The 24,234-nt window shown below is 40.6% G+C and overlaps 1 protein-coding gene across 1 annotated transcript in view; it reads right to left on the bottom strand.

Moving 5' to 3' along the window:
- Nucleotides 1-643: 643 nt before the first annotated feature.
- The window catches only part of megf10 (multiple EGF-like-domains 10), a 45,868-nt gene continuing 22,277 nt past the window's right edge, over nucleotides 644-24,234 (bottom strand). Inside the window, exons 6-26 of the mRNA XM_019272165.2 lie at nucleotides 20,743-20,989; nucleotides 20,526-20,646; nucleotides 19,249-19,385; nucleotides 14,843-15,055; nucleotides 13,616-13,790; nucleotides 12,405-12,525; nucleotides 12,034-12,197; nucleotides 11,760-11,862; nucleotides 11,195-11,341; nucleotides 9,458-9,592; nucleotides 8,885-9,013; nucleotides 8,619-8,747; nucleotides 8,409-8,537; nucleotides 8,198-8,326; nucleotides 7,741-7,968; nucleotides 7,286-7,401; nucleotides 7,083-7,206; nucleotides 6,320-6,364; nucleotides 6,020-6,229; nucleotides 4,045-4,243; nucleotides 644-1,684 (exon numbers count right to left, since the gene is read on the bottom strand). Coding sequence (XP_019127710.1) covers nucleotides 4,077-4,243; nucleotides 6,020-6,229; nucleotides 6,320-6,364; nucleotides 7,083-7,206; nucleotides 7,286-7,401; nucleotides 7,741-7,968; nucleotides 8,198-8,326; nucleotides 8,409-8,537; nucleotides 8,619-8,747; nucleotides 8,885-9,013; nucleotides 9,458-9,592; nucleotides 11,195-11,341; nucleotides 11,760-11,862; nucleotides 12,034-12,197; nucleotides 12,405-12,525; nucleotides 13,616-13,790; nucleotides 14,843-15,055; nucleotides 19,249-19,385; nucleotides 20,526-20,646; nucleotides 20,743-20,989 — 2,969 coding nt within the window. The 3' untranslated portion in view covers nucleotides 644-1,684; nucleotides 4,045-4,076. The remainder of the gene's footprint in view (nucleotides 1,685-4,044; nucleotides 4,244-6,019; nucleotides 6,230-6,319; nucleotides 6,365-7,082; nucleotides 7,207-7,285; nucleotides 7,402-7,740; nucleotides 7,969-8,197; nucleotides 8,327-8,408; nucleotides 8,538-8,618; nucleotides 8,748-8,884; nucleotides 9,014-9,457; nucleotides 9,593-11,194; nucleotides 11,342-11,759; nucleotides 11,863-12,033; nucleotides 12,198-12,404; nucleotides 12,526-13,615; nucleotides 13,791-14,842; nucleotides 15,056-19,248; nucleotides 19,386-20,525; nucleotides 20,647-20,742; nucleotides 20,990-24,234) is intronic.

The following is a 24,234-nucleotide window of genomic DNA, read 5'->3' as shown; positions in this document are numbered from 1 at the left end:
AGTCTGGATAGCCTAGAACAGAGTTATTGTCATTAAGGAGTTCAAGTTTGGCAGTGTTGTCTGAGTATTTGATGTATGTGGTTATTCGTGACGGGCTGATACAGTCATTGGTGTAGAGGGTAAACAGGAAGAGGCTCAGGACACAACCTTGGGGGGCTTCCTTGTTGGTGATGATGGTGGAGGATGTTACACACCCACACAGATATACAGAAACTGTACCTTATGGGGACAAAAATATCTATATACACAAAGACCTTCATTTCAAGCCTAGGTTAATGGGTGTAATATTCACACCTGCTTTCTAGAATTGTATTGTTTCACCAAACAGCAAGAAATGATCCTTGTTGTAAACTATGGTGTACTGATTACAAAGAACCAGTGAGAACCAGTGAGTCTAACAAATCAGATCACGTTCTCCATTACAGCCTGCTGACATGACTGTCAAATTAGCTGAATGGCAAATAACTGTGTCATCTGCATACACACTGATTCTTCAATTGGCTATATTGGTAATATTTATTGGTAATTTAGCTATATAAGTAATATTTTGTGCTCAATAGTATCAAAACCCAGATCCATGTGCTGTGTAAAAGGTCTTTTGCAGATTGCATTAAGTACTCACAAATTCCACAAGACACCAAACTATTTAATCGTATTATGTCATTTTATTCCAAAGCTGTTGCACAAATGGCACTATAATGAAAAACAAAACCAAAGAGCATAATAGATAGAATCACATGATGGTAGTGGGTAAATTATTGTCACCTTATTGGGGAACAAATGTGCAGTGGCAGTTTGTGTGTAAATGATTCTTCCATTCTCCAAATGGAAAATTAAAGAATCAATTAAGATACATTTGAACAGTTTTGTTGGTCTTAAGCATTTCTTTCAGATCAAACATATTTAGTGGTCACATAGGCAGAAAGGAAAAAGATTACAAAAGAAATGAAGTATCCGTAGAAGACATGAGTCTCAAGTTTTCCAGTTTTCATCATTGTTCAGTGCTAAACCAAATGCCACATTTGTTCCTGTTTTAAATTTTGGACATAAGACCCTGGTGATGTTAATATTTTTACATCAGAACTGGTCAAACTATACATCATTTTACAAACATTTCAAATAGGCTCAGAATAGCTTAAGACTGCTATTTTAGGCCATTCAGAATACAGGAAAGACAAAAAGGAAAAATACAATCATTCATAAGCAAAGTTTTTCTCAACAGTTTTTTGTGATACATGACAATGACAATTACAGATTAATAATGTAAACTGTTCCTGGTACAATTATCCTTTCAAAAGCCAAAGTCCAGCTTAAGCTTGCATTTTATTAGATATGTTGAGCCCTTTAAATTGCACAGTAATAAAGATTAGCAACTGTGTTTGGACTGATGGTACAGATGAAAGAGTTAATTTGGTGATAATGAGGATGTTTACTATCAGACAAGATGAAGATATAACTGTGTTCATATTCATTTCATCCGTTTATTTAATTCATATCCCACCCGGTATATATATTTAGTTGCATTCTTCAGCCTAAATAAAAACTCACAGGTGGTCATAAATCCTAATGACAGAGTGAAATCACAAATTGCTTCTTCTTTGTCCAGAACATCATTAGTACATGAGGAGGGGAGGCCGTTCAAATGTGGCTGCAGGTGCAGAAAATGTATATTGTCCCTTTTCAACTGCAGAAACACAACAAAACATAAACATAATACAACTACATTTAGAATGTAGCCATTGTCACAGGTTCTGCTTCTGTTTCCACTGTTTGTTGTTTGTAGAACTAAATTTGGCCTTTCAGGGCAGTGCTGTCAATCATATCACATGTGTCATAACCAGAATTTCACTATTGTAAGGAGCTGAAAAAACCTAATAGAAGAACAGCAGAGAAGACTTGAACACACCAGCATGTCCCGGCCCTCATTTGTATTTGGTTGAAAAAAAGGCCATTTAGAAGGAGATGGAGTTAACAGTTACGAGCTGAGGTGCATCACACATACACATGTAGCCAATCAGTACAGGGAAACAAAATTAGATGCATGCAGGGGAGCAAAACAAAAAACTACAAAGTAGTTTAATGAACTGGACACTTTTTCGGGCTGTCAACTGACTTGTTGTGGCCCCAGCAGTGCCATGGATTCCCCATCAGCAATAAATATCCTCACATAAATACAAAAGAAAATCAGCAACAATATTAGTGCTACTTATTCCACTGTTGTCTGTCCCGCAAGTGCTTACTGTCTTTGCTTTTACCATTAAAAAGTATACTAAATGTCCCACTCTGTTAAATACAGTGCATATCCCACTGTTGCATGTTTGATGCCGCATATCCCAAACAGCCTGGTTTGTTAAGGAAAGTGAGCAGTGGAAACAAAAGGAAGAACTGTGTACCAAATACTTACAAGGTTCAGGGTTAGGTTTTGTAAAGCCCCAGCTTAAAAGAGTTCCTGCAGTGGAAAAGGGCTTCCTGTGGTAAAACGAACTAATCTACTCTAACTTGGATTCATGTGTTTGCTGCCATCAAGTGGTGTAAATGTTCACTGTGCTGTGCGCTCCGTCTTCCTTTACACAGATCTTTAAATAATGTTTTCAGTGACACTACATTCATGCATAAAAAAATATTTTGTACATCAACACAATGAACGAACGAAAGAAAACAAATGCATTTAACTGACTTTTAGCATGATGTCATCAGGGATGAGTATTTTTTTTTTTTTTTTTTTTTTACAAATGTCTGACATTTTATACATGACACGATTAATCAAATTGATTCAGTGTCTAGTGTCAGGGCCTGCAGCCTAAATTCAGTCATGGGGACGTGTTTCATAAATGCCAATTTGGAGTGTTTATTTACTGAAAATCATAAAGTGTAAATAACAATAGTGTGGACGCCCTCTGGGTATCCACACTAATTACAGAATTCCCACTGCCAGGCTGGGATGGGGGCAGTCTATTCAGGATTGCTACATGCATGGCAAGATCTTATGACAGGTGGAGACCGGTGTGATTTACAATCAGCTACGATCTGATCACAGTGTGAGTCAGACCTCCAGATGTGGTCTGTACCACTGAATGGAAGAACATTCAGCCCAGAGGACCGTCTGTAAAGACTGTCTTCTGTCACAGAATAGTGGTCATGATCACTGAGCAATATGTACAACTGATAATGTATTCATGAATTATGTTGTTTATGAACTGTGGTTTTAATACTTTAATACAAAATGAAATCACTATCTTCTGCATGTTATTTTGTCTGCTGTGCTGATTAACTGGAAAGGAAATTATCTGAAATTAGTAAGTAATTGTCTAAAATAAAAAATATTGTTAAAATAAGGGGCTCATCTCTGAACCTCTTGGATTAAACAATCTGCAGAACTTTAAACTAAACTGATAAAAATAATCTTTATATAGAACTTGTACCTTTGGTTAACTTAAATACTAATCCAACAGTGACTGACTGACTGCATTTGATGCCATTTTGATGTGCAAACATCAAAAACAGTCAGCAGCTGGATTCTCCTACTCTTCCTCATGAAACATCTAATCTTTGACATAATTGCTAATATTCAATCAAAGTAGCGATTTTCTAATACTGCTGTTACAAAAATAGAGATTTGATTGGTATTGAATGTTATATGTAAACTTCGTGAAGGCTTCTGTACGCTTGAATCAAAGCACTCAGATCATTTAACAGCATCTGTAACCACCGTTCTGACATCGGAATTTGGTGGGGCAACGTCTATTTCATAAATTAACTTTCCAAATAAGACAATCCAACAATCATGGCCACTTTTCATGTGTACAGGTAAGTACAGCATCACAAATGCTTCACCACCGTCTGTTTGTATGATTTGTCATGTTGAGAGACTGGGAGGCAGTCAGAAAGAGGCTATGACAGCAGGATTTTCAGCCCGCCTTCAAGTGTGACCAATCGGGACACTTTTTTTATTAGCAGTGGTCAGACTACACATCACACTAGATCTTACCGTACCTCCCTGATATGTGGAATGACCTACGAAGAGAGCTGTGCCTGGAAACTAACCTCCAAACGCATTTAATTATATCATCCTCAGATTATTCACTGTCCAGTTCCTTGAGGTCTGAGGATGGACTCTCTCTGGCTGGCAGGAGGTCATAGTGAGAGGGGATGTGGCTGTTTTTTGGTAGATCATACGGATCTTGACCAAACTGTACGTGACCACTGCTGTCTCCTGTCGACTGGATGGTGCTTACAGTTGGCTCTGAAAAAAAAAACCCAACAACAAGCGAGTTGGCAGTTGCAGGAACAATAAAGTTAAAGCTTCTGTAGGAAACAGTCCAACATGTTAGAAAAGTTGAGATATGCAGAGGTATGCAGCTCGTACAAAAACATGTTCAGGATGGGACATGTTTAGGGGAAAATGTTGCTGCATTCATTGATTTTCTTTGGGAGAGAAGAACAAGCTGTGACAAAGATTGTCATATTATCATATCTATAAAATTATAATATTGGCAAAGAGTTGCAAATTTAGACACTTTAGCATTCATTAGGAGTATATGTCCACTTATACCTCTTATACACCCACTCTTAATTAAAACATGTGGTTCTTTAGCTGTCCCCTGTAGCCAGTGCGGTACCACCAAAGGTGGCTTCAGCTAGCCATCCTCCAGCTGCCACCGAGCAGCCGGGAGGCTGGGTGACTGTCTGAAGGAGGCATAGCCCCAAACTGAGGCCCACGGTACCCCACTAGCCACTTCGCGGGGAAGAAACTATATAGTCACAGCCCTGGCCTCCAGCTCCACTGTAAAGAATCCTGGAGTTGTTTTGACCAGGATTTGTCCTTTAATGTTGTTATGGAATTTTTTATCCTTAGGTAACACAAGGTCACGTGTGGGCCTTGAGGTCCTCGGCAGTACAGTAGGTTCCAGTCTATCTCAACACTGTGGTGACCAGGGTCAAAGAGACCTATTGCTGCCTTCCTGGACATAATAGATAGCTGGCCTTGATGTTCCAATCTGCGTAAACAGACATCTGTGTCTCCAGACTAGAATATACTGATAATAACACCTGCATGAATAAAAACATTCTCTTTGACTAATTCTGGGCGTGTAGTATTTGAGAGTGTCTCTAATTCTCCTTGGCCAAGCGTCAATAAATAATACAGCATAAGACATCAGAGGCTCCTGAACACTTTCTTCCCTCCTGACCTCACCATTGACCTTTGACTTCAGCAATTTCTCCACAACATACGTCCACATAAAACAAATTTCGAGGACTGCATTATGTAACATCGCCAAAATCAGACTCATTGCATCTCAAGTGGATGCAGAAAAACTAGTCCACGCATTTGTTACTTCTAGGCTGGACTATTGTAACTCTTTGTTATCAGGCTGCTCCAATAAGTCTCTTAGGACTTAATTCAGTTAATTCAGAATGCTGCTGCATGTGTTCTGACAGGAACCAAGATCAGAGATCACATCTCTCCCATTTTGGCTTCTTTGCATTGCCCCTGTGTTCTGTACACGTGACATCCATTGCACGTCTGTCCGTCCTGGGAGAGGGATCCCTCCTCTGTGGCTCTTCCTGAGGTTTCTTCCACCTTTTTTCCCTGTTAAAGGTTTTTTGTGGGCAAGTTTTTCCTCACTTGAACCGAGGGTCTAAGGACAGAGGGTGTCACTCCCTGTACAGATTGTAAAGCCCTCTGAGGCAAATGTACTTTGTGAATTTGGGCTATACAAATAAAATCTGATTTGATTTGATAAAGACTGTGGCAAAGGAGCTACCTCAACCATATTTATTTTTGGTGTTCCAAGAACATTCACATCTGGTTAATTTCTCTATGAAAGCGTCCTCAGTTGAATTTACAGAGAGTTACTGCAGTATATCAGTATTGTAATATTACCCATTTTGTAATTTTACCCATATTGCCCAGCCCTTATTGGATATAGCACCACACTCTGTACTTAACACAACTGAGGCATACTTCAATAGAAAGCACTCACAGTAAGAAATAACACATGTAAGCTTCGCTTCTCACCAACTTCATATACATTCCGGTTATTGGCTGGGCTGCTGTTGCTGATCTCAGCGTATGGTGAATCGCGTCGGGCTGGGGATTTCATTTCCACATAGCCACACTCTGTGTTTTTGGCTGTCAGCAGGGGCGGATCCTTTATTGTAGCATATGGATTTTCAGAGCTGTTGAGGGAACAGGAGCTGGCATGATAGAGTGTGCCCTTCACAAGATCTAGATGACATGGACAAAGGAGCCAGTGAGTTGTGAATACAAGCATTAAAGTGAGCAGTTTAGAATTTTGTACAATGTACAAGGACCTACCTCGTAAAGATTTCCCCATGTATCTCCTGTCAACTCCATAGGCTCCTAGTACAAAGAAACATTTAAATAAAGAAGGTGTAGGAATGGTGGAGGCAAAAGATAGCAAACATCTCCACTAACAAGCAGTGGGCTTGTGGACTGTTGACTGCAAGTTGATGTTGTTTGTGCTGGCTATAAGTTAGTACAAGTATTTCCTATGATTATTGTTTTTAAGCAATCCAGCAGAAAGGGAATTGCAATGCAAAGTTGTGAAAAATGTGGGGGAAAAACATGCATTAAACTTATTAAAATTACAGTTTAATTTCTGTCAGAATTTAAACAGAAAGTGTTTTTGTCAGACAGACATTCACTCCAACTTCTGCTTTCAATTGTACAATAGTGATATCAATGATCAGATCAATAAGAACCATCAAAGAAACATTATAATGATTTTCCTGTTTCCAGAGGAAGCATGAAAAATAAATTGAATAGAATTAAATAAGAATGCTTCTTGAGGATCAAAACTAGTTATTGACCACACCAGAGAGATTCACATTTATGACCCACACTATGATTATTTGTTAATGCAGCACCTGAATAAGCAACAGTAATTCTCAAGTCATTTAAAATGTTACATTTTTCTGTGCTGTGGTTCGCCAAAACACAAATTAGGATAGTGTCAGTGTGAAGTATTGGGATATAAGCTCACTATCATTTGAAGCTGATACACATAGATACCAACTTGCAGCATTGATGTTACACGCTGATACATTCCATGTCTCACCCAGTTCATTGAAGCAGTCTCCTTGTTTCCAGTCTGCAGGCAGTGTGCCAGTGTAATCAGCTAGAGAAGCCATTTTCCGCTGATCCACATTCTTCAGGTTTACAAATAGCTGGTTGTTCTTGGCCTGAATAAATGGAACAAACATCAATTGTTAGAGTATTCATTAATGTTCTTGACCTGCAGTCTCAGTAAGACTTCCATACCTTTCCATATGGACCATTGTTTACATGTGGGGAGCTGATGCACTGGGTCAGAGTGTGGTAGCTGGGGTTAGAGAAGTAGTTGCTGGGATGTGCCTCACATGTTTGTGGGTGTGCATCTGAAAAATGACACGGTGACAAGAACTCAGTGACAAAAAATTGGTCAGACTATAATCACAATCAGCTTTTTTTGCCCAAATACCCAAGGATTACACATAAATACTCATTTTAGGTTGCTCTCAATTACACACAGTTACAAAAACAATATACAGAAAGACCGAAAAAGACATACAGCTAAAAATATACACAGAACTATAAAGACAAAATTAAGAATAATAAAGAAAATGACCAACAACACACAACATGTATGTTTTTTTGTCTTCTGAGTGCTGTTATTTTACTAAGTGGTTGTTGAAGAGGTTCTTAGCCAGGCTTCACTCAGTAGAATTCTAATGTACCTGTGATGGTGTAATCTGCAGTGACCCTCATGGCAGGAGTGTAGGTCACAGCGGGCATGGTGGGCTCTTTGCCCTTCTGCTTCTTTCTGTAGATGATGAAGAGGAGGAGGAGAAAGAGCACCAGCAACACCAGGACAATGATTCCTGCAATGGCTCCAATCTGGTAGGTGTCCACCTGCATTGCTGCACTGGTCAAACTGTTGAGACTGCCCACCACCACGACACCAGCTGCAGACAGGGGGAGTGTGAAATGAAGAAAAAGAGTCTGTTTGGTCTGAATCAAGATTTTTAGGAATAAAACTGGCTAAAATGACTGTCACTGATTTGACATCTGATTACAGTAACCAATATGAAGAATGAATCTGAGAACTGACTGTGGACAACAGGCATTTTTCACCTGTTTCTTTATTAAAATGGTGCATTGATTAATTCCATTTAAACTGAGGTGTGTCCTCACCTTGGTCACAGCGAGCTCCCTTCCAGCCTGGATTGCAGTAACATGTACCAGTCATGTGATCACATGTGGAGTTGTTTAGACAGTCACAGACCTGACGGCAGCCATAACCATACGATCCAGGAGGGCACTCTGTAAAAATAGAATAGGGTGTTGTTTAACTGATATCTTACAAAAAGGACACATCAATTAGGCGAGTACGGGTGAAGCATACTTTGTTCACAGTGTCGTCCCATGAAGCCGGTGCGACAGGTGCACTGTCCAGAGATGTGGTCACAGTCAGCTCCATTCCTACACTGGCAGATCTGAGAACAGTCCTTCCCATAGAAACCTAACGGACAGCCTGCAAAGGAGTCATCATATGTTACATGATAAACTTTCAAAATGATCTGTGTCTGAAATAATGTGTGTGTGTGTGACTGACGTTGTGTGCAGTAGAGGCCAGTCCATCCTGGAGTGCACTTGCATTCTCCATCATAAGCACTGCAGTAGGCTCCGTTATGACAGTTACATGTGTGGATACAATTGGGTCCCCACTGACCAGGAGGACACGCTGCAGCACAGGGACAACAAAATGTTAGTGCTTGTACTCTATTCATGCTTCACTTCAGTATTATGCAGTACACAACGTTTTATGTGCAGTTTTATGTCACTGTGTACCTATTTTATGGTTTTATTGAGTGAACTCACGCTGGGAACAGTCGCTGCCAATCCATCCTGGATAACACTGGCAGGAGCCATCGATGGGGTTACAGGTGCCATTGTTGGTGCAGCTGCAGCTCCAGGCACAGTTCTTCCCAAAGCGACCACTGGGACACACTGCACACATGACACACGTGTGTCTTCAGCATTCATGTTATGCAACCACAATTTATCTAGAAAGTCTTCTCACTTCTTGAGTATCACTTCCAACGCAGAGTACCTAGATTGTTTGGTAGGATCACTGTGACATATCACACATAGGTGGTCAATATTGTTCATGTCTCTGAAGCTATTACATCATAGGACCCAATGTTCTGATCAGACAAACATTAACAGTGTATAACACGGACGTGTGATTCATACAAGCAGCTGTCTTCAGGCTGATGCTTCTTCACTAGCTTTGTTCTTTTGTACAGAGAAACTCAAACAGTGTCATAACTCAAAGAATTTTCTTGGAAACAGAACATGTAAGACAGAGACCAACAGGAAGCTGTGAAAAGCCCACATGGATCAAACCCTGAAGCGTTGATGATGTGCATGATGTGCTGCAGACTAACTCACCCTCATTGCAAAGCGCTCCCTTGAAGCCCGGGAGACAGTCACACTGTCCTGTGACGTGGTGACATGGCCCGTTACTGTGGACACAGTGTGGACAGGTCTGACTGCAGCGGTGACCAAAGTAACCTGGAGAGCAGACTTCAAAGAAGCAGAAGAGAAAAAATGAGTTCATCTATCTGCATGCAGTTTAAACTTCATTTACTAAAGCGACAGTCTTCAAGAGGAGTTCAGCATCTACCAATCAATTTAACATCAGAGTACACATATTGGTAAAAACACCATTCAAAAATCTACCCCAAACAAAGCAGGAAGAATGTAGCAATACACAGAAGTAAAAAATATTCATATACTAACAGTTTTAGACTGACTCGTCAATATTTGATTTGTTCACAAACTGACTGTTTTGAGGCCAAAAGGTGGTTTGGCCATACTATGTGGCCGTCAGATATATGTGCACATATGTATGTACTGTATGTATCTAATTGTACCCCAGAGCTTTAGCAAAAATAATAAAATAATAATAAAAAAAAAAAATTAAAAATCTTTTTTTCTTGATATTGTCTTTGATCTGGTCACGTGTCTTTCTAAATGGCAATAAGCTCTGTGTGCTGACAGTCAGGCACGTGTTAAAACCTCATCATCAGTGATCATTATACATCAACAAATGTGTTGACGGTGTGCTGATCACAGGGACAATAAAATCATCTGCAGATGATTTGTTTGGCATTAGGAAGCAAATCAGAGTCATCGGCAGAGACTGCAGAGACTTCAACACCAACAACACCAGCAACAGGTCACAGGCAATGCAGACCATCAAAGGCTACCAAAGCAAGAGAACCCCAATCATGTGTGAGGCCACGCTGTCAGATGAACTGAACACAATTTATGCTTGTTTTGATCTTTTCAACAAAGAGTCAGCTGTGAAGTTTCCATCGCCTCCAGAGGAACGGCCACTAGTCGACTGCATGTGAGATATGAGTAAGTGAATATGAGTAAAGCTGCTGGGCCTGATAACATCCCTGTCTGTGTATGAAGAACAGGTGTGTCAAGCATCAAGTGACAACCTATATTTGTTGTGTAACACTGTGTTACAGAATCACCCTGAACCTTTAGTTCTAGAGATTACTTAAGTTTACTTTGCTGATCTGCGGGTTGATTTGAAACATGCTAACATCAATACCCCTGTACCATTGATAGCATCCTCACAGGGAACATCACTGTCTGGTAGAGAAACAGCACCAAACAAGACTGCAAGGTCCTGCAAAGAAAGGTTCATGCAGCTGAACAATAGGTAGTGCTGTACTTTGCCTTAAAGACATCTCTACCAGACCTCCTGGATAACACAGGCCCCTCAGGAAGAATGTTCTGGATACACAAGACCTGCACTGAGAAGCTCAGGAATAGCTTCTACACTCAAAGATTATTTATTTTCTTATTAGTATTGTTGTCATGCCAATACTTATTTAGTTTCATTAAGAATGTATGGTAGAAAATCTGTCTCACTGTAACTGCTCTTCTCTGATCAGATACATTGTTGGTAAGAAGACAGGTTCGACAGAGACAAAAACAGGTTGTATTAACTATCTATTATTTTACTTACTTAACTAACAATTATTTTGAGAAATGTCACCATTTCCACCACGTTTCCAAATCTTAGCTATTAACACTATTATAATTACTAACAGGAACAATGGATAAATCTATGAAAACAAGACATAGTTGTGCTGATGTAGTACTTACTCCTCTGACAGGTGGTGCCTCTGTATCCTGGAGCACACTCACAGGTCCCCTCATCCGGAGAGCATGACGCTCCGTTCTTACAGTTACAGGGTAGGGAGCAGTTTGGGCCCCAACGGCCCTCTGCACACACACTGTCACAGTGGATACCTGCTCACACACACACACACACACACACACACACACACACACACAGTTTGAGTTTGAGTTGTCTGCAGTTCACAGTGATTTCTTTTTTAGATTTACTCGATGGTTTTATTTAAATGTTGATGTCTCAGAAGATGAATGTATCCAATATTCTTATATATTTATATATATAAAGAAACTCTGCATTTAGTTCAGTTACAGGAAGGATAAGCACTGGTCTAGTGGTGGTCTTGTTTGAGAGTGCTGAACTTAGATAGACTGGTATTTTCACTCTCCTGTGGACCTGTAGACATGTCATCAGTACGCATCGACAGTGCTTATGGAATCACCCTCACAGCCACGAGCTCCAGATTTAAGTGGAAATGTTACAATATGAACCAAAGATCAGAACCAACAACAGGAAGTAATGCGATATATTTACCAGTCCATCCAGCCAGGCAGTGGCAGTGACCAGTAGAATGGTGACATCCATCAGCATGACTGCAGTCACAGCGTTCTTTACAGTCCAGACCGTAAGTACCATCCTGAGGAAGATGAACTTCAGTAACATTCATGTGACCCACAGCCATCATTTAGTCTTTTCAAGCTTTAAATCCTATTTTACTTCAGTATAAGTTCAGTTATGCCAGAACCAATATCTAACCTTAAAATAACCTGTATAGACAAATGTTCTAGGAGCATCCTCATCCTCTCACCTGGCAGTGAAGTTCACACCTGTCTCCTCTCCAGCCTGCAGCACAGGTACAGAGACCGTCCAACGCGTTACATGCTCCTCCATTCCCACACATACAGGTGAAGTTACAACCCAGACCCCAGGTACCACTGGGACAGTTGATGGAGCAGTCCACCCCATGCCACCCTGATCAAACAAGGTCACACAAACCTTACTTTACCTCGACAGTGGCTAGTATCATGAAAATAATTCAGTGTAAGAAAATACTGATGATAATAATGGCTTTATAAAAGGTACAGATTACTAACAAAATGTGGTTTGCCTGTTTTATGATGGAGTAACTCCACTCCAAGTAACCAGAAAAAGAAAGGGCATGAATGTAAATCAGCTTACCTGGTTTACAGGAGCAGGATCCGTCCATAGGTGAACACTGAGCTCTATTCTTACAGTTACAGCTGGAGGAGCAGTTCACTCCATATGTTCCTGCAGAGCAGGGGACTGAGCAGTTGGGACCCTGAGAAGGTCAGTACAGTAGATAAATAAAACAGAAGAGGATATCACACATCCTTTAAATGTACAGTCTGACCATTTCATGTGCTTCTTTCATGTGTTTCATGTGTTCCCTTTCTCTAGTTGTTGTATAATCTGACAAGTTAGACCAACTCTCCTGTCATCAGATGTGATTAGTAAATGTGTGACACAGCTGCAGAGCCTCCATATATTTCCCAAACAGCACAGATGGAAGGTGAGCTACTGTTTGCTTATATTATTATAAGGATCATTAAGCAGCCAGAGAGAAAACTCTGTGTGGTTCTATTGTGTTCTGTGAGTGCCATAGAAGTGTGTTAAGCAGATTCAGTGGAAACGATGAGAACTTGTCTGACAGGCCTGAGATCACAATCTCATACTTGGAAACAGTTGTGTAAATGTTCTGGTGTGAAGCTGATATCAATGCAATCTTTATTTAATATGATTGTGTCTTTGGTATGACTTTATTGTTCAAAAGGTTTGATGATGTTTCAACCACATTAAATGAGTTTTACGTAAAGGAATAGTTTAGAAAATGCATATTTGCTCAAGTACAGAGATGGAGTCAGGATGTGGTTAGCTTAGCTTAGCAGCAGACCAGAAGCAGAGAGAAACAGCTGGCCCAGCCCTAACCAGACTTAAAAAAAGACATGAACTCACTAATGTTGTATCTCGTTTGTTTAATCCATAAACAAAGAGAAATGTAAAAATGACACTTAGTGGTTTTAGAGGGGGTCACAAACTATTTCTTGGCAAGTTATTTATTCATATGAGAAATCCCCAAAAGAAAGGCAAAAACAGAATGAGTTGAAAACAGCATTTGCAGCATTTTCTGCTGCCACTAGATGTTACTAAAGAGCCATATTTTTACTGATGAGGTGTACTGAGTAAGCTCACAGAGCTGCAGAATTGACATGTTGGTCTGGCCAGGGTTTGATGGCTGAGATTCAGGCACTTGAGGTACAGGTGATAAACAGCCACTCCTATACTGTGTAACACATTGTATGTAACCCTCATGAAGTAACATGTGACATAAAGCATTCATTGACATTGTGACATGTTAGAAATGGGTTTACCGTGAAGCCTGGAGCACAGATACACTCTCCGGTCACACTGTGGCAGTCGGCACCATTCTGGCACTGGCACACCTGATGACAAGACTCCCCATAAAATCCTGGGGTGCATGTCTCATTGCAGTAGAGACCTGATGAACCAGGCTGACATGTACACTCCCCTGACATTGGGTGGCAGCTGGTGATGAGAGGAACATACCATAGTTACAGTTTGTACTTGTACAGTTTGTACTGTTTTTTGCTCATACTGTACATCTAGTACTGCTTCTCAGATGTAAAATCCATTCTCACAGTGACTGAATACTTACTGGCAGGGCCTAAGTGGTTTCCTTAAAACAAAAACATGTCATCCAACCATCTAAATTAAAATTGTTCCTCTCTCTCTGAATGGAACCTCAGTGTCGGTGTTTGCCAACAGCCAATGATTTACATCCCATTTTTTGCAGCATATAAAATAGACTTTATGCTGGCTCTCTCCAAAGAAAAAAAACACCATGTGTTCCAACAACATTGTAAAGAATTATAAAAACACACCCTGACCAGTTTGTGATGGCTAAACTGGATTAGACAAGGTGCTGTGGTGTTAAACAGACTAGACATTCAATTACGACAGCATCTGAACCGCCACATAAAATGCTGATGAGGGATTAGATGTCTGACCGCTCGCCTCATACACTTCCTGAAATGATTTAATGGCTTCGCCAGCAGGACTGTGAAAAAGGCTATATGTTTGCTTTCATTCATTCATCACTGACTGTTTTGTAGCTGACACAGTCAGACATTTCTTAATTACATTTACAAATAACTAAAGCTGAGCAAAACGTCCCAAATCCAACCCAGAGCTCATACTTTGTGTTGCTCTGTGTAGGTGTAGGAGCTCACTGATACCCTCCATGGTGATTTTTATTTCATGCCAGGATCATCTGCAGTGACACAGGTGGAATGAGCCTGTGTTTGTTAGTGATTGTGTTTGACTGACAGCTGGTCCACCTGACACAGCACTCCTATTGAGGAAGAGCACAACAGCTGTTCTCTGCAACGACACATGCAGCCGCCAGCTGTGCCAGCCTAACTGATCACAACAGACATCTGTCTACAGGATCAGTGGACACACTGACAAACATACAGACAACACATGGAATCTTCATTCTGATGTCTTTTTAGCACTCACATTTGAAAGATAACATCGGAATATTTAAAGCAAGTGAAGTCTGAACACTTTCTGTGTACCTGCGTGTGTTCTGGGTGTAGCATGGACACTTCCTATCACACCGGAGGCCGTAGTGTCCTTCAGGACACAGTCGGACTTCACATATCTTTCCTGTGTATCCTGGCTCACACAGACACATTCCGTCGGTGTGGCTGCATTTGCTGTTGTTCTTACAGCGACACGTCTTTGCACAGCCAGCACCGTAAGTACCAACTGGACACTCATGCTGGCACCTGTTCACAGAGAGAGATATTAAAGAGAGAGAGCTCTCGGGTCAGTTATTGGGAAAGGTGGAGGTGATAAAATGAAATACTGATCTGTGTTGTTTTTAGTGCAACTTTTCCTTCAACAGTATGTGTGAAATGTTTATTGAAAAATGATTTTGTTGCCACTCTTTACACTCTTTAACACTTTAGTTATCTGTGCACACACATGAAAAGTCCTGCACACAGCTTAATAAACTGGGCAAAGAGAAAGAAATCTACGTTAAAGGTTTTGAGGTGTTCAAATTGCATACCAGCTGAACAGAAGCACAGAATAATAACTTACTGATAACAATGCATAGCAATGTTTTTCCTCTTTTACACACACACATGCACTGTACTTAAGTCTTGGTAATGTTCTGTCTCAAAATCCCTTCACTGACCCCCTTCACTGGCTGATGGTCTCTTCTGTGTGCAGTACACCTGTTATTGTATTCTATCTTTACACTGCTAATTACTAATTTGTGCTTCCATTTAGACAGTATAAATGAACGATTCTATTATTTTAAAATGAACTCCACACTGCTTTTGTTTTGAAGGTCAGAAGTGAATATTAAAAATGTGATTTTTCCAATGAACACATCCAGACTGAAATCAATGGGGAGGCTCTGCACATCTCAATGTTTAATACTTACTTTCTGTTTATGGTTATGTTTAAGCAGCAAGGCCATGTGACTAGACAAAGCTTGTGGCTATGGTTACATGTGGATTCAAAGATTCAAACTCAAGCTGCTCATCCACCTCTCTGCACTCCATGCTGTTCTTTTCTTGGAACTACTGTTAATGTTGTGTCTTTGGCTTCTCCAAACATTAGGAAACAACCTCTGGGGACCATGAATACCCAACCAATGACTGTGTGGACATGCTGATCTAGAAGTGTTGTGCTGGCCGTGGAGTGACAGGGATTGAAACAGTTTACACACTCCACAGTAGTGCCTGCAGTGAAAGCACTCTGCAGTTATTCTGCAGCTCATTTCTCAATCATAGTCATTTGACAGAGCTTCAGCTAATGTGGCAAACAGCTTGCAAACAAATCATTCACAAAATGAGCACAGTGGGTCCTCATTATCACTTGATCACAGTGCAAACACAGCCTAACCACCCAATTAAAAAAATGAAATGCTCTCTCTATCCCATCATTCACAGCAGGCGGGGCACAGGGGGCAAATATGAACTAAATGGTCTAAATGTTTTTTTTACTTCACTGGACAGTTTGTGTTGTTTTTTCTGAGATTCTAACACACAGTAAATGTTTTCCAGCTGGCAGCACTGTTCTATTAAATCTATTAAAGACTGTTCAATATATCATCCACATTCTTGCAAAGTACGGCCAATAAGCAGAACACTTCATTTCCTAGCTGTTGGTCTTCTTTCTTCATGAGGGGCAGATAATGACACCCCCTTGCTGTTAATGGATTCCAGTGGGTTCGGGTGTGGCATGGCTGGCCTTTTTCCAAGCAGGGCTCTACGGTGACGTTTAGCTTCCCTCAAACCCTTATTTACTCATAAAAGTGCACTTGGAAGGGCTATTCCTGTCTCGTCACTGGTCTGCTTAAGTATATGGTGTGTGCTCTCTGATATTGCTAATTATATGGCTTTGAGGCCCTGCGTGGCACACTGCTGACATTTGTGAAAACACACTGACTGGGCTGGTCTGCTCTCTGCAGGATGTGACAGAGTTAAGCAGATACAGATGATTTGATTTGGAATTTGTTTGTTTGTTTCACTCTCTTCTGCATGTTATAATCAGGTCCAGTGAGAACAAGGCCATGCCTTCTGTACTTTATGGGGAGATTTAAAGATTTCTATGTCCCTGATATTCAACACATCAACAAAGAACAAAGTGTTAGTCCGTCTCTCATACCGGCTCACTGTCCACACTGTTGGTGACTCTTATTCTCAAGCCCATTGGCTCCCAACAATGACATACATTGTTAAACATGTCTCACAAATAGTTATATGTATATTTATTTTTATTTTTGGAGAACAGCCTCAGTGTCAGGCTTTTAGTTTGTGGGTAGACTTCCTGTTTTATTTTGGTTTCCCTCACTTCCTTTTTGTGTTTCTTTCCTGGTGTCTTTACTCCCTGTGATTGCCTATTGTTTTCACCTGTGTCTCGTTTGCTCCTCCCCTCATGTGTATTTAAGCCTGTCTCTCCCAGTGTGTCCTTGTTAGATTGTCTTCTTCCTTGTGAGTAGCTCTCTGGCGTTTTCATCATAGTTTCCTCGTGTACCAACCCTGTTTGTTTCTTCGACCCGTTTTTGCCTAGCGTCCTGTACTTCTGCCTGTCTGCTCCGTGTTCTGGATTCTTGACCCTTGCCTGTTCTTGGACTTTCTTCCTGCCTCGTGATTTTGTACTTCTGCCCCGCCGCTGACTGCCTTTTGTGTACCGAATCCGGACTGTCAATAAACCGCCTTACTACACCTGTCAGTCTCTGATCTGCTCTGTGGGTCCAGTTGTCTGTCTGAACCTGACACTCAGTGATTTCCTAAAATAGTTGGAGTTTTCAGAATATATATTTGGTATATATTCAGTATTCAGATCTTTTGCTAAAGTAAAGTAGTAGTAACGCTGCAATATTAAATACTCCATTACTAGTAAAAATCCTGCAAATGTGGGATTTAGGGTCAAATGCACTGTCCAATCTACAGATCCCATTAATTAATTTGGCCAAACGTGAAGCAATAAATAAATTGACAAATAAGCTGTATCTTGTACATACATTTCATACTTCAAACTCATAGTATTCATAATATTTCTGTAATATATGATATTTGTTTCTTTACAGATTGATTCATCGTTTTACACACTGTGTGCTGAAACATGTGGATTGGATTACATTTGTGCATGGAATTGAGTTTTGAGTCTTCTCAGTCTCTGAGCTAAAATGCATGATGTGTGGTGCTAATGGAAAAAAGATGGACATCCAGCTTCAAAGTGGGGAAGGCGTATTTCCAAGAAGAGAGAACAGCTCGTCGACATTTGATTTAATGAAGTATTTTCAATGAAATATTTCATTCTGGTGTCATGTGGATTTCATTTTGGGAACTTCAAATTCACAAACTGTACTGTTTGTTTAATTACAGGCTTGTTCAGGTTATGTGCTTTCTCTGACACTTCCACATGTACGACCAGGCAAAAGCTGAACTGCAATAAGCCATGGATCACGTCCAGGTGGATCATCCCCTGCTGTAAAAATTAATTGTGCCATCAGTTTAATCTACATGTGATTTGGGATTTGAATGTAATGTATCAATGTCTTAGCTTAGCTGCTTTATTAAAGTTACACACATTTCCAACTTACATTACTGTTAGCATTAGTAGTCATGGTTGTTAAGACTATCTAATAACAACTTATGTAATGTCTGCTACTGTAGGCTGTTGATCCTGCATCATGAAAGCTTGAAAGTCAGCTGCATTTATCAAACATGACTATACACTCCAGTACTACAGCACACTACAGCAACCAGTGCAGGCATGTTATTTTAACATTCAGAAATAACATCTACAGTAAGAGTGATGTGAGGTCAGGTTGTTGAAAAGGAGGTGCTAATGGATTTAGCTCATGTTAGTGTCAAATCAGGCATGTTCTGATTAAACTAATGGCTCAGCTTTTACTCACACCCAGAGGACCATCCACCTGTCATGGCTTACTTGAATGGTCACGATCCACCTTTTGGCTGGTCTGACCACAAAGATCTGCGACCGGCTGCAGTTGAATTGGGTTTTGTGATACTATAGGGGTCAGGAACACAACCTCTACATGTTTGATGTGACAAAAATGGTCCAGTACAGTTTTACATTTGTTCCATTTGGTTGGTATTTGTTAGTTGACTGGACAATGTGCCATATATGATCACAAATTGTCATGCACATGTTTTTATTTTTAAATCAATAAATTTCTGTGTGTTTAGTACTTTCTGTTTATGGTTATGTTTAAGCAGCAAGACCATGTGACTAGACTAGTACTGAGACTTATTTATCTCCAGAGTTTAGTTCAGTCACAAGCAGAACCTAGCTGGTTTGTTTTATGTTTTGTAATATTGACATATTGCAATATTTTTGTAATATTAACATATTGCTTTTAGACTCTCTGCCTTGAAACAAGCTCTAATACTATAAACTGTTATGATGCATGTAATATTGCAAAAGTTGCTCTTGCCTTTCTCCTGTGTATCCAGGGCTGCAGAGACACTGTCCAGAGGACGACACACAGAAGCCGTTGTTGTGACATTGACATTCCTGGGAGCAGTTTTGCCCAAATCTCCCCTCCGGACATGGTTGGCCGCACACTGTACCCTGTACACAGCAAAGCCAACATGAACATACAGTATCTGAAGTGTTGATCATGACAGGCCGGGGGACTCTCCTTCCCTTCTCTCTCTCTCTCTCTCTCTCCCCCTCTCCCTCTCTCTCCCTCTCACCATCTGTGGACATTCATGTCTCATTAATGCATGTTACTAACCAAACTTCCCCGGAGTTTCTGTGCTCTATAGTCCAGCAGGTTCTCGTGGATCGTGGCTGTCATTTTATCATTCAGTGTAATTCATTGTCATTTTATCATTCATTGTCATTTTATCAGCCATTGTAATTGTACAATATGTTTGTGTTGATTTGTCCTGTACACGTGACATCCATTGCACGTCTGTCCGTCCTGGGAGAGGGATCCCTCCTCTGTGGCTCTTCCTGAGGTTTCTTCCACCTTTTTTCCCTGTTAAAGGTTTTTTGTGGGCAAGTTTTTCCTCACTTGAACCGAGGGTCTAAGGACAGAGGGTGTCACTCCCTGTACAGATTGTAAAGCCCTCTGAGGCAAATGTGTTTTGTGACTTTGGGCTATACAAATAAAATTTAATTTGATTTGATTTGATTTGATTTGATTTGATTTGATTTGATTTGATTTAATTTGATTTGATTTGAGTTGATTCGATTTGACAGCAGCTTTTACACCTCAAATCTTTGCATACAAACCTTTACTATATGTTTTCCTGCTGATGTGTGTGAATACATTTGCCTAATCGTGGATACAACTGTAACTTCAAACTTCAAACTTCAATCAAATTCCGTTTCTCGGTAAGAATTTGCAGAGCTCCTATCATGTAATGACCTCAACATCCTGATTTTAGGAGACTCTGATATGCATTTCTGTCTTGCAGTCTTTCCAGAGAACTATGGAATCTCTGTGAGCCTTTTAACTTTATCACATATGTAAGGAGCTTCTCATTCCACCACTCCTATCATGAGTTGCTCTCTTCTGGTTCAGCTCATACTGACATGCTATCTGTGTGAATACTGTCACAACTTTGAGGATTAACTTTTCTGCCTCTTTCTTTTCCCAGCTCTTGTACACATGTAATAGACTGTGTAAACTGTAAGATGATCACTGGGAACATGAATGACAATACGTCATTCCTCTTCAAACCAACAACTGGGGGTGTGTACCATCCATCCTGCAGGACACGAGCACTTTCCAGTCACGTGGTGACACACTCCTCCATTCTGACATGGACATCTCTCCTCACACTGCTGCCCATGTTTCCCTGGAGGACATAAGTCTTCACAGCTATAGAATAAAGAAAACAACATCAAGTTAATATTCATCCATTTTTGAAGTTCACTTTATATAACAATTAAAAAAACATTCTCTCCTTAAACTTACAAAGCTCCTGTGTATCCTGGTGAGCATTTGCATTCTCCAGTCACATGGTGACAGGTGGCTCCATTCTGGCATTGGCATTTCTGCTGGCATCCATTACCATAGGTGCCCACTTCACACTGGGCCTCACAGCGCCAGCCTCTGTATCCAGGAGTGCAAATACAGGCTCCAGTGATTGGGTTACACAGCGCTCCATTCTGGCACTGACATCTGTTACTGCAGTGGGAACCCCAGTGGTTACTGTCACAGGCTGAGGGGAAGATAAGGGAAAAGGATCAAGATTTGGTTGGTATCACTGCACAGGTCACAGGTTGTTTTTTGACTGGCATGCCATTCTTCTCTTTCACTCTGCCACAGGCAGACATTACATAAAGATCTTCTTGGAAGTGACTCTTTTCACCAAGAATCCCATTTTTAGCCTGCATTGTGAGACTCTTTTACACCAAACCTGATGACACGTAATGTGATATCCCCTCTACCTGTTAACAGGTGCAGAGTTGGGATGACTCCCATTGTTGTCTGTACTGTTATCATCCAGATGATCATCGACCCTGTAATAATTCTTTTTCACCAAGTGACTCGTGATGCAGAAACGCAAACCTGATCCCAGCCAACCATTATACACTTGTGGTTGAACCTGAATCCGAAGGAATTCAACAGTTAATACTGCTGTAAGGACGAGGCTGCTGTTACAGGTTATACTTTCTTACACTTAAAAGAAAACATGCTTGTTGAGCTGAGAACAGTGAAAGTGATTCATGCTTTTATTATTATTTTTCTTTTTTTATTCATGCAGCTCTCTACTTAGAGTCTTAACAGGAAATCTGATCACATCCCATTCTTTCATCTTCGGGATGGCTCCTTGTGACTTAAGATTTTACTGATAACTTTCATGATAAAGCTCCTGGTTACATTGTTTATATGTTAATCCCCAATGAGCATGGTACATCTGAGATTTGACAGTGAGCTGCGTGCCACCACATCATCAGTCATACTTCCGAGGCAGAGATCAAGGCCTGCTCCTCGTCACTAACATGAAAACCACCTGATTCAACAAGCAACCAGAGACTTAATTACTGTGTGGCTAGGCAGGCCTCAACCTCAGCCCACCTCATTAACCTTTGGCTGTTGGATTTCAGCCTCAATCAGACCACACCTCATACACATGAGTGAGCTCTGCCATGTATCTGGCCTTCCCATCACCTCTTGCAATAGAAGCTTCACCAGCATTAGCCACAGTCCACATGTTTGTTGGACCACATGTTTATTCTAGATGTCTTTCGTCTTGTAGAGAATACGTCAGGAGGCCTTGGCCCTCTCAGAACTACAAATGAATGGGGGCAAAATAGGAGGGAGTCAGAAAGGTTTACATTGATGCCAGACCTTTTATTATGGGACTGTATCATGGAGGTCTATATTAAGTTCAGGGGAAAGTGAGACTTTTCACTAGGACTAAATGCAGAAATTGAAGGTTCAATGACCCACACTGTGTAAATGACTGTAGCACTGCAGTCAGCTAACAGTTTACCAGGGCATTAACCATTAAAGATTTTTTTTTTATATATATTTGTATTTGTTCAGATATTACTAACCAAATGGACTGACTGACTTCTTGTAAGACAAAGAAAGAACCAAAATAAACTCATTAAATGCTTCAAAATAGATGCAACACTTTGAACAAGGAAATGAATGAACTAGTGATAGCACGGGAAAACTGAAGCAAAGCCGACGAGCTAGTTCGACTGGAGTCCACTGCTGCACAATGTGGCATGCACATTTCACTGCAAATTATATCCAACATATATGATCATAGCAGTGTACTTAAGCCATGAGCCAGGCCTGCTGCCACACTGCTCACCTGAAAGCTAAGCTGTCACTTGCTGCTGCTCAAATAGCATTTGACACAATGCAGTGGTTCAGGTCTGTGGAGCTACTGAGGAGGAACACTTTGTGAAAATTCTTTAATGAGATCATTTTTTAATTCTGGAACACTTCATCCACTAATAAAGACTGTGAGGGGGCTGAAAGCCGTAGAAAAAAGCTAGTAAGCAGCACTGAAGTTAAGATGTGTTCATGCTGTTGTTCGTTTTGGTTTTACACATTAGATAATCTGAAAAATATCATTTTAATTTGCCTCCGTATGAACTAGCTTCCGATCGTCAGTCTACAATCCTTTTATCTGTAACATCATGTCATCCAAATATCCACAGCTGGTCTTAGCTTTTCAGAGCTTCACCTCTGATGGTACACTGCGTCTGCTAAATAATAAAAACTGTTGCCCATCTGTTCTGTGGGATTCTACAGGCTAGGACTGACCTCTGCAGCTGATTGTGCTTTTACTGTTCTGGTTGAAATACACATGCACAGCTGCAGAAGCTTCATGAGCTCCCAAGTAGAAATATAAAAGTCTTTTCAACCTACTCTCAGTACAATAAGAAATCATATCTTTCAACCAAATGTTAGACAGCTGCATAGATGCATGTAGCAACCTGTATCAAACAGAAAGCACTCCGCTCAGATGGCATTATTAGAGAGAAAGCATCTCATTGGATGTAAAATTAGTTGTTGATAAGTCATCAACAACTTTTTATGGTTTATCAGGAAATGACAAACACCATGAAGAATACCTGAAAATACTGAAAACATGACTTTGTGTCAGTGTTGGACAGACACTGAAGGACAGAGGACAGATGGACAAAAACACTTAAAGATCAAGTTTGACTTCATGGATGTTAAAGTTAGTTTTCTTAAGCATCAGTTATATGTACTGTGGTGGCCAGAATTATTAGAACACCTGGCAGATCTGAGTTGAGGTCTGAACTCTGAGGGAGCCAGTCCATCATTTTCAATGTTTCAGCAGATTTCCTCTGTCTGCAGTTCAGACAATAGTTAGAAGAATGTTTATGGTCATTGTCCTCTTGGAAAATGAATCCAGGCCTAATAAGATAACTCCCAGATGCTATTCTGTGTCTCACCAGAATGTTGTGGTATACTTTCTTACCCATGATGCATCAGTTTTCACTAAGTCACCTGTTCCTGAGGCTGAAGTGGCCCCACACCATAATACTACCCCCTCTGTGTTTAACTGTTGGCAAGACACACTCATGTTTATCTGTCTCCCCCTCCCTCCGTCCAACATACACTCTTCACTTGTTGCCAAACTTCAAACAACACTTTATGCCAATCTTCCTTTGTTTATTTCTTGTGTTCTTTTGCTAATTTCAGGTGTTTCACTCTGTTTCTCTTTCAGTAATGCTTTCTTTGCTGCTATTCTGCCAACAAGTCCTTCTTCACCCAGTTTCTAAAAAACACTTCTTGAAGGCACTGTTGCACCATTAGTCATTGTGGCGTTCATCTCATTATGCAGTTCTTGTAAGGTCTTTCTTCGGTCCTTAAGACTTAAAAGAATTTTGAGATGCTTCACGTGTCTGTCTGAAACTTTCTACCTCTCCTATTTTGGTTCTGGTGTGAATTGGTGGCATCATGGCGGTCTAA

Source organism: Larimichthys crocea, chromosome I (genome assembly GCF_000972845.2).
Source record: "Larimichthys crocea isolate SSNF chromosome I, L_crocea_2.0, whole genome shotgun sequence".
NCBI lineage: Eukaryota > Metazoa > Chordata > Actinopteri > Sciaenidae > Larimichthys > Larimichthys crocea.
The sequence above is the reverse complement of the archived record's forward strand: the minus strand, read 5'-3'. Positions and strand labels throughout refer to the sequence as shown.